Here is an 11,738-nt window from a genome sequence, read left to right as displayed (position 1 = left end):
ACTTTATCGTTTGTTAAGAAATGTATGTGTGTAAAAAAAAAATCAATTTTTTAAATTCATTTTTTCGTTGCATTGAAATAGAACGCACAACTTGTTTACAAACTCGTACTATTCACTTTAAATTAGTATAAAATTTGTTCCCAGAACCCTTAGCAACAAACAAAATGGCAGCGTCCATCAGAAGTATTTCGAATGCAGTTTTCAGATTTTCGGCGATATCTCGCCCTTCAGTATTTTGTATCGTTAGTAGGAAGTCGCCAATACCCCCACGCTTGCCGAGTAACAGTCAAGTGGCAAGATTTGTCAGCTACAGAACAAGTAAGTGTAACCCTACTGCATGGAGGTCACATGCCTTGTGTACATCCATTCAGTAATTAAGGAACGTGCCAATGATGCATCTGGAGTATATATGTGAGGGGGGGCTTGCGTTCATCGTATACCCTGCGGTCTACACTGGAATTGCTTGAATTGAATAGCAACAAGTAATTCCTGACAATCGAGCGTGGTTAAGCAATATTAACTTAAGGCTTTTACAATAACCTCCAAAAATGGGTACTGGACATCTCGACCCAAAAAAATCTCGACCCGTTTTTCATGGGACAACTCGACATATTACCCCTAGACATCTCGACCGACCTATACCTACAGCCAAAACAAAGTCAGCTTGCACTTTCAGTTGTGAGACATGACAAAACAAACGCTGCCAGTGATACATTTCGCGAATAAAAAAAACAAAAAAAACAAGCAGCCTGTCGGCTGAGATAGCACTGCTGTTAGCAGTGCACATTTCAATTAAAAACTGAAGATATCATTAGAAAATGAACAATATGTCTAGTATCAAAGCAACCGAACTTGCTGATTTCAACAAGAAATAAAAAATATCAGTTTTCATCAAAAATAACAAAAATAAACATCAAAATTAGATAATTGAAGATATCAACACGAAATTAACAAATCTGAAAGAGGTCCACATGTAGTACCTATATATGTAATATAAAAGCAATTGGACTTGCGTTTTTTAACAAGATGTCGAAAATATCATATTTTTACCAAAAATTAAAAAAATATTCACTAAAATTAGAGAATTAAAGATATCATCACGAAATGAACAAATCTGAGAGAGGTCCACATCTAGTATCTATATATGTACCGGTAATATCAAAGTAATTGGACTTGTGGTTTTTAACAAGAAGTCGAAAATATCACTTTTTACCAAAAATATTCACCAAAATTAGAGAATTAAAGATATCATTACAAAATGAACAGACCTGAAAGAGGCCCACATGTAGTACCTATATATGTAATATCAAAGCAATTGGACTTGCGGTTTTTAACAAGAAGTCGAAAATATTACTTTTTACCCAAAATGACAAAAATATTCACCAAAGTTAGAGAATTAAAGATATCATTACAAAATGAACAAATCTGAGAGAGGTCCACATGTAGTACCTATATATGTAATATCAAAGCAATTGGACTTGCGGTTTTTAACAAGAAGTCGAAAATATTACTTTTTACCCAAAATGACAAAAATATTCATCAAAATTAGAGAATTGAAGATATCATCATGATATGAACAAATCTATAAGAGGTCCACATGTAGTACTTATATATGTAATATCAAAGCAATTAGACTTGCAGTTTTGAAAAAGAAGTTGAAAATATCACTTTTTACCAAAAATGACAAAAATATTCACCAAAATTAGAGAATTAAAGATATCATTACAAAATGAACAAATCTGAGAGAGGCTCACATGTAGTACTTACTGGGGGGGGGGGTTATATGTAATATCAAAGCAATTGGACTTTCGGTTTTTAACAAGAGGTCGAAAATATTACTTTTTACCCAAAATGACAAAAAAATTCACCAAAATTAGAGAATTGAAGATATCATCATGATATAAACAAATCTAAGAGAGGTCTACCCAAGGTACATATACACCAAGTATCAAAGCATTCAGGCTTGTAGTTTTCAAGAAGAAGTCGAAAAAGTAAAACATTGACACGAACGACGACAGACGACGAAAGTCAAGTCATTAACATTTTAAAAGTCTATTTGGAAGGTAAATATGTGAATTTATGTAATGATATTACTACAAACGAAAAAAGTTAGCTGATTATCTGATAACTTGTGCAATTTCAATAAGCTAGACTATGAGAAACAAAAATAGATAAAATATTCAGAATTGGAAACCTGGAATCTGGAAATAGAAAAAGGTAGATACACACAACTATAAACTCTAGTAAAGAACAGAATATGCCTAAGATGTAATGAAAATTTTAATTCAAGATGAGGAACACTTTTTATTGACTTGTCAGAAATATGACACTGAGGGAAAATCATTCTTTTGTAAAATCAAAAATTCATCAAAGAACAATACATATTCACATGTTTATTTTTAGGTTGAGATACAGACATTATTATGAAAGTAGCTGACCATATATGTACAACAGAGAGACTCTCAAACTTATACCGTATTTATCTGGGTAAGAGCCCAGGGTCCTGAACATGGAAAATTGCCAAAAAATAAGGATGGGCGTTTAATAAATAATAAAAATCGACAGTGAAGAATCATTTGAATTTAGGATTTCCCCGCTGACAAACACGCTCAAACGCGTGAACTCAAAATGAACTGAAATGTCACGTGTTAAACAGCGTAAAATTATTTCTGGTTTTGACAAATACCGGATCAACAGTCATACATGAACAACAATAATTTACGAATTTACACAGTGAAAATTATGAAAGTTCATTGTTGTTGGAAAAAAATTCTTAGATCTCTATTTTGTAGTACGTTCATGGCCATCTTCGTCAAAGTCAAACCCCTCAAAGTCCAAGTCCGAGTCACTGTCGCCGTCAAACAAGATCCCTACAACTTCGTCCTAAAGTTTGTTGATGTCGTCGCACACAATTTTGACTTAGCACTTTTAATCCACCAATTTCGTTGTCGTTGCACTTTTAATTCATATCTAAAGAGACAAGAAAAATGGGCTCACGGAAAACGACTCTGCTGCAATGGCACACGATACTTTTGTTTACAGTCTGTCAATCATCTTTGACCTGTTCTAAGCATCTGCTTCTGATTGGCTAAGAATGACATCACTACTAGTGTTTCATCATAGAGGTCAAGTCAACATTGCTTTCTTATCAGACTGTACGCTCATTAATCGTGGTAAAAGTTATCATTCAGCAAGTTCCTGCTGGGTTTGAAATAGGAAATTTTTTTTTCTCTAACGATAGCAATAGCTGTGATGAAAGATGGTAAAAAAAGTCTTCGGTGTGACATTGCAAAATTGCTACCAAATATTTTATTAAGCCAAAACAACCTAAAACAACGTGCTTTAAACCACTCTCCCAGGTACGGGTTGCTACAACATTGTAACATTGGTTTCATTGTCGACGCTGCTAAAGCCAAACGAGTGCGACACTTGCTTCGCGGCTCTCCATATACTGTAAGATTTGCTCTTAGCCGGATAAATAGGGTATTATTTTTTTTATTTGTTGTCACTTTTGTGCGAAAAAAGGATAAATTCTGTATAGTCTATGTCCTGTTTTCAGTTGAACTTTAATGCAATTTTTATAAACAGTGCGGAGGCATTTTGCTCAGTAGCAATACTTTGTACCAAATTTTAAAGATATCAAATCATTAACCTCATTAGGAAAGAAAATGTTTGCACAGGCATGTTTTGTTTAGCTGCCTAATGTACTTCCAATAGATATTTTCATCACAAATTCTCAAAATAGACCTGTTTATAGTCTGCACTTTCTTTCAGAAGATTGGGACAAAATTGCAAAATTTTCGAGTAATAACTGAAAATTTACTCAAATTTTGTCTGTTAACTCCAAAATTGTGGTTCATTTCCAGAAATATTGAAGAATCTAAGAAAAAAATGCAGAAAAATTTGAGCGAGAAATTCTGATGGTGAAAAGCTTAATTAAGAGGTGACTTCAAAGAAAAACTAATTTGTGATTGCTCAGCACGAATAACTCTAAAATTCAGATTACCTGGGACTGTGTGCTCTAACTAATCTCTGAGGATCAGAACAATCTGTTACTGATACATTTGGGGACTAAACGATCAGTATTTACAAGCGCCTACAGTTTTAACAACATCACAAATCCCTTGTATTTTATATATTTTACCCCGAAAAGCACATATGCTTGTAATATTACTAGGTTGTTGTATTATTTTTTTATGAATGAAGGTATGGTAGTATTTCTCATATTTTCTCCTGTAATAGAACTATACTATGGTAGATGGAAAAATCAGACACTCTGGTCACCATCGACAATGACACACAAATACAAGATTTAATCATTCAGGCTCAACTTAAGCGTTTTTGCGATGACAGCTCGGTTGCAGCTGCTCAAAATTACACAAAATTTAAAACATATTTTATTTGAACAAGTGACATCAATTAAGTAATTACCTAGTTTTTGGTAACACAGAAACAATGCCACAAATGAAATAACAAATTTAATTTTCCAAGCATTATTTTTATTTTTGATGCAAAACAAAATGATAAAATCTAAAACAATAATTCATTAATTTGTTCTTGATACTGGTATAAGTCTTATTCATTAGCTAGGTTTTATTATTTTGTTTATTTCTCTGATAACTAAATAAAGAAAATACATTTAAAAGCCAGCGAGTATTCAAATTTTACAATAGAATATATTGTATCCTTCAAAAACCAATGAATTTAAAACCTAGCTAAAATCTGCTAAAATTAAACCCAGTAAATATTTCTACTTCATTGTTAAAATAATTATGAAACAAATAACACTTGACACAACTGCTTTGGAGTGTATATGCGCATACAATTAATTATTTATGTATCTTGGGTACCAGTATATTGTATATATTCACCTCTCTCTTATGGCTTATGGCTGTTTAATATTTCTAAAATTAATTTTTTTTTTATTTCAGTCAAAGAAACGACAGCTGGGAATGTCACAACGGTATGTTGTTGCATATTTCTATTTGACCATTTTTGGCTTCACATGACTGAAGCACAAAGAGCAGCTAATGTCATATAAATTTTGGTACAAATCTGTTCATATTAATTAGTTAATTTGCATACTAATTAACTACTTTTAGTATGTTTTGTGTAGTTGAATATCTAACATCACTTTAAAGTGCCTGTGATATGGATGCTATTTTCACGCCTAAAATTATCCATTGATACCTAAATATTATTAATTTTTATGTTTCTAAGCATGAATTATTTTTTTTAAGTGAAAAAATAGGTTTTAAAATCAATCTACGGCAACTTTATTTTTGTGTATTTTAAAACGAAGCTCCTCATTAGCTTCTTATTTGCATACAGAAATTCCCCTTGTGACGTCAGAAGGGGAAGCCACATGGCAGCTTGCATTGCAGATACGTGTAAATAAGGCAAATTTCTTGTGCAGATTTCTCGTCTTTGACTAAATTTTCACTTACGTACTTGTTCGTCGAGGGGGAATAGACCATAATGAACACACACTATCAATTTTTGTTGCATGGGGTTGGGTTAGATGCGAAATATGTCCGTTCTGGTGTAGCTGGTCACCATGATCGTCACCGGCGCACGTTTGTACACTGACGATGGACAAATAGAATTTGACGCCGGAATTATCTTGTTATTTAGCAGGTTACTAGGCACGTCACTACACTGTTTTATTTCATCGATCGTCTGAGTAAAACTTTCAAAATTAAAATAAAAGAGAACATATTTTGACATTCTATACATTAGACTATCGTGATCACTATAAAATAATTAAAAAAAATGACAAATCACAGTTACTAAATAAATGACAGCCGCGTGGAAATAAATTGAAATTTTGTTGAAATAGGTGAACGCGTCGGGTCAGGACGAGGGCAAGTGCGTTAAAAGCGGCGTTTAATTGGATAACAAAAATAATCGAGATCGACACACATACAGATAAATTCAGAGTGGATTCGAGTTAGCGTGATCCATGGCGTGTTTGTCATAATTATAACATCATATCACAGTCCCTCTATCACAGAGGGACTGTGATCATATTAAAACTTTATTTGGTGGAAACACATTGACCAAGCCCAGATTCTTATTTCATAAGTTATTACGCAGATCAAGCTGCAAGCATGGAGGTAAAAAAAGAACAGAGGTGTGAATTCGACATTCAACACCAATCACCAGATACTTTTAGCCTTCGAAAATGAAAACAATTAGCAGTGTGTAAGGCTGTGTAATTTCCTGTTTGTCCAACGCTTCGTTTTCATGTCACTGTCAAAATTATTGCTACCTTTTACTTAACATGGACTAAATGGTCTCTATAAAACGATAATCAGGATCGCAAAAGAAGTCAACTCATTTGAAACACTTGCCGGACGTTTCTCTCTCTTCTGAGATCCGTCTCGGTGATCATGGTCCGGAATCTATTTCTTTCAAAAGTGTTGCACCAGGTTTATGTTGTCGGCGTTTCTCTTTAAACCTAGTTTTTTTTTTCATGGACGAGAACAGTTTTTCCACAAAAAAAAAGAATCTGAGGTTAATTGGCTTTCGTCCACTGATGTCGCAGCTTTGGATCGATTAGAAACATGTCAATACTTACACTATGACTATACGTTTCACTGCAACTGCCCACAACACAACATCTAAAAACTCTCTCTTTCTCAGAAAAAAAGAAAATAGACGAAAAAAAAGACAACAAAAACGCCGACCGAAAAATGTATATCGTTTAAAAGTTTACTGAATGACCAGTGTTATTACGGCTCAGGGGTATGACCTCCTCTCACATTTTGGCATTTGGTGGCACACTTTCGGCGAGAGTCGGAAATCCGGAAACAGTCGACTGTTTCAGGATAGGTGGGCGTGGCTACAACACGAGCAATATCCCAAATTTACTTGGATACGAGTAATCATTTTCAGTAAAAAAATTAATAACTGCCCATTTCAGTGGGACACAGATCTAAAATGGGAAACGTGAGGGTGGGCATTGCACAGGCACTTTAAAATTAATCTAAATATGTTCATGATCATATGTTAGTTGTTTTGTAACATCAAAGAATATTAAATTCACTTTACATAGGGGCACTTTCTAGTATTTTGTTATTGTAGATTTACAATTCCTGATCAGTAATTTTAGCTAACAGTATAATACAGTATCCGTAAAATCTGTATTAGAAGCCGCATCCCTAATAGAAGTCGCACCCATTTTTTTGGAATAATTGGGAACCAAAAATTCATCATTTCTCATATGTGTAGATGCTCTAATAGAAGCCGCATCCCCTCTGTTGAATTGTACCATTTTAATAGAAGCTGCGGCTTCAAATACAGATTTTACAGTAATCCTTCACTGCCATTATTCTCCAACAAAAATCTGTTCAAATATTTGTATATTTGCAATAATTAATTCTGAACAGAATATGGTATTGCTTTTGAATTTTGATCAAAAATGTCAAAGTTACATTACATATTGTTTTTAATAGTGACATGTGAACAACAGTCTTTGTTTGTCAACAACATCCAACAAACAAAATATTTCACAGTGTTACTCATGACTGGGTTATTCCATTGCAGGTAGAAGGGGTGTACGTTGAAGATAAAAGTAATGTTTTACCTGATGAAAACCCCCACGCTGCTTGTCCTCTGTGTAAACTCAATAGAATGATCACATACAGAGTAGGTATTACTGTATATTCAGCACTATGATCTCTAACAGGACTGATTTTGTAGGAATCCAAAGTCAAAATGGAATCTCCCAAAATGAAAGTTGAGTCAGTGGAGTGAGGTCTTACCCCTGATTCCCTTTTTTTCACACGTATTTTATTTATAAAATGTGACTTTTATATTGCTAATAATAAATTCTTTAGTAATATGTTTATCAAGATCACTATATCAATGTACGATTTTCTGTTGTGGCGATGACACACCAGCGAATAAGCATAACTTGATTCATCACAGCAAATATTTGAGCGGCAGTAGCGTGTAATATCATCTTAGAGTCAGAGAGCACACTTATATTCAGTTTGTACCAGTGGCTCAGAATGTATATTAAGTAAAAGAAAAGCTATAAAACCAGCTTTTCAGACGTCACCAATACACTCTTTATTTCGCAACTGTTGACTTTAGATTTCTAATATTGGGGAGGTGTGGGGAGGTGTGAGAAGCTGGTTTCTAAATGTTCTCCTTCACTAAGAACAACGTGCTGTGCTATTGGTACTTGCTGACTGGGGTGAGTCACTAGAGGCACCACTGTAATTATGACAATAAACTGTGTACATTTTAAAAAGCACTATACTTTATTCCCAATAGGATGTTTTGATTATACAACAGTTTCTTCGTCCAGATGGTGGAAAGCTGCCGAGTAGAATCACAGGACTATGTAGAATGCAACAGAGGCATCTAGAAAAGGTTGCACAACAAACACTAAGAGCTGGTATGATGGTTCAGAATTTCCTTAAATTATAGCATACCATTTTCCATATTTGGTCGTTGCATTAATTCTTTGCTGTACATTATCACATTATGTATCACTTTATTGCATTCCATCGGCTGTGAATATACATAAGATTTTCACATTAAAAGATTATGCAACTATTCCTGTGTGGCAGGGTTGGTGACATAAAAAAGTATACTCAGTCAGGATCAATCAAATCGTTTTAAACAGTTGCTTATGAGTGAGTGACTGCATAGAGCAATACACAGTGACACACATCTGGGGTTACGGCTTTCCATGCTGTGCACCAGCTGGTATATAAAAAAAAGCTTAAACATGCTACGTCACTTTTGATTAAAAGATGGTATTTCATAATATAACAATAATGATTAGATGAGGAGTTGATTCTGTGTGGAATAGTGTGCAATCCACATAAAATATCGTCATTTCAAGCTTTTTAAGAATAATGATGTACTTGGTAAATGATAATACCAATACAAGACACAAATCTCATTTAATTCGGATGCAATTAGAGGCTCTGATCACTTTTAATATATTCCCATTATCATTATTATGTTTTTTTCTCTCATTAGGTTTGCTACCAGATCACAGACCCAGACGTCCAGAAGGACATATCCCAAGACGAAAACCAAAGTTTAATCGTTTTTAAGCTCGCAAATATCTCAAAAAGCTATGTTATCAGTTTTTGTAAAACGTGGTAATCAGTAATATTCAATAATAATTCATTTACTTGTAAACTGTGATTGTTTATGAATATATTCAATCCTATATCAACCTGCATTAAATTTAAGTATGACATCATTATTTTAGTGTTTATTGTTTGTTTTCTCCAGTGCTGTATTCTATTACGTATTCAATTTGTAGAGTATTCACCTGGCCTCAGCAACCATTACATGTACCGGTATTGGGACACCAGTACTGCCATTCTCCCTGGCAGAGACTATGGGTCTTTTAGCACTAAGCTAGGTAGTTGACAAGTATGTGGCTCCCTAAGTCAGGTCATAAGCTCGAAGACTCTGCAAGGGAGAGTGCATTTTCAACTTTAATGCCTCTATCATCACATACCAGCACATCACGTGAGAAAGCCAAGTTTCACAAATTTCAAACGAGCAAATCAAAAATGTAAATTGAATGTTTTAAATGTAAATTATTATTTCAAATGTGGTACAAAAATAATTGTTTCAAATGTGTCAAACATGCAACTTAAGGTAGCGAGACTATTATTTGTGTTGAAAATTACGATTTTCACATTTATTTATTAATTGATGAAATGCACTATAAACTTTCATATGATAAAGTCAACATAACATAGAATGTCATGTAAGTTGGTTAAAATGCATATTTTCTGAAGGGAAGCAAGGCAGCCTCAGTAGTGTTTTCCAAAATCAACAATACAGGTTTAATCTGTGTGCCTATAAATTTCAAAGATAAACTCAAGACAAAGCAATGTTAGGATGTGTTATCAGTAGCTATCTGACACACAATGAGTGTTTCCAAACATTCGAGTGGTTTGTCTCCGCCCCTGTTTGTTTCACAGATTAGTCATTTGCATATGAATGTGTCAGACACAAGGTCACACAGCCACTGAAAAAAAATCATTGATTTTGGTGTTTTCATATGCCGAATTTATCCAATTATAGCTATCCCATTCCTTTATTTTTTGGTTTCTAATAGCCTTACACATTTGGATGCCCCTACACATGGTAAAACAGACCTTGATGGGAAAACAAATTGATTGTGCCGATAAACAAGCTTGAAAATCTCTGCTGTTACTTCATGGACGTTTTCTAGGAGTTTATGTTTTTCAAAATACAAGGTCTTTAACAAAAAATAACGTATACTTATTGTCGTCGGATTAACACCAAATTTTCACAGCTTTAAGGTGACAATGAGAGGAACTTGAATGTGTCCAGACAAACTATTTCATCGATTATTTACCAACGAGTTGTGGTTTGAGTTGGGGGCAATGTGACTAAAACAGTAATTGAAATTCAACACACTATTTTTTAAAACGCGTTGCTTGAATAAAACTGACCAGACACATTCAATTTACTAGACTATTGAACAACTAGGAAAAGTGAAAAAAATACTTCTTATCGCCAGCGTAAATGCGTAATTATTTTTTTTACAGAAAAAGTAATTTTTCACCTTTGATTGAGTAACGCGTCGTAGAATGCAGATACGGGCATGAAAAATACACTTGTGAAAAGCTTGAAGTCTGGCGATTCTAAAAATATATACTTTCCTGGGTCTATTTGTAGTCATTTAGTCACAATTAGAAGATGAAAACAAGTATGCAAATAATAGTCTCACTACCTTAAGTACTACACTTTATTTATTTTTCCTTTCAAAAGTGCACTGCTACAAGTATAGGTTATTAGTTGAAAAATGCCAAGCATGCATATCAGTTCCTTTCGCCCAAATTGAATGATTGATATGCATATTGCAACTTTTGATCCTACCAAATTTTTGTCAAATCCACCAAGATTGCCATCAGATAATCTCAATTTAGTAAATTTTATTTATTTTATTTTATTTTATGCAAATTATCTATTTTACAGTTAATATAACCCATCTGTGTTCCCAATCGTATTGGTTCTTATGATTACTCTTGCATATAAATGTTACAAATTTCAACGAAATATGAGAATTTCTCAAAATTGTTAACCATGGTAAAAATGGATAACTTGTTACGTGCTTACTGAAATTAGTATTGTTTTGTTATTTTTAACACCTTTTTCATGATAAGTAAGACTGGTCTTGGAAATGAGACTTGTGAACAGCGCCCTCACAACGTTTATAAAATGCCTGAGGCTTGAATCACGGCCATAAGTTTCTGGTTGGTGAATAAACACTTATGGAGTGTGATTATTTGTTTTGGGGGTTGTTTGAGTCGTCTGTGGATCGTTTGTGGGTCATTTGGCAGAACTGATTTAGGTCGTTTCAATATATATTAAAGGCCCCACGTGAACGCAATCCGTAAACACCAAGTACGAGCAAGTCCTGACCCAATGCGTTTTTTTTAAATTAAAGTAAATCTTTTTTATTATTATTGAACTAAGGAGAGAAACTATATAAAATCAGAATTCTGTTTTGTAAACTTATTTATTGTGTTCTTCCGTTGCCTTGGTTTCTTGGTTTGTAAATAGCGATACATGTATAAAGATGCCCGCGGTTTTAGAAATAATTACTTACTGTTCATTCTTGTTTATTCACCGTCATATTTATATTGCTTCCATCAAATCTGTGTCTATAACAATATCCGAGGTTTAAATTTGCTGATATCTGTCCGGGATTTTCGATCAGCTAC

The 11,738-nt window shown here is 33.9% G+C and overlaps 1 protein-coding gene across 1 annotated transcript; it reads left to right on the top strand.

Annotated features, from left to right (window-relative positions):
- Nucleotides 1-144: 144 nt before the first annotated feature.
- On the top strand, nt 145-9,232 carry LOC102808822 (large ribosomal subunit protein mL66-like). The gene is made up of 5 exons (XM_006823683.3): nt 145-318; nt 4,932-4,963; nt 7,549-7,650; nt 8,284-8,407; nt 9,001-9,232. Exons 1-5 carry the CDS (start codon nt 165-167, stop codon nt 9,075-9,077), a joined length of 489 nt encoding a protein of 162 aa, XP_006823746.2. The 5' UTR covers nt 145-164; the 3' UTR covers nt 9,078-9,232.
- Nucleotides 9,233-11,738: the final 2,506 nt, after the last annotated feature.

Source organism: Saccoglossus kowalevskii, chromosome 2 (genome assembly GCF_978046115.1).
Source record: "Saccoglossus kowalevskii chromosome 2, keSacKowa6.1, whole genome shotgun sequence".
Taxonomy (NCBI): domain Eukaryota; kingdom Metazoa; phylum Hemichordata; class Enteropneusta; family Harrimaniidae; genus Saccoglossus; species Saccoglossus kowalevskii.
Note: the sequence above shows the minus strand (reverse complement) of the source record. Positions and strands in the feature narration are given on the sequence as shown.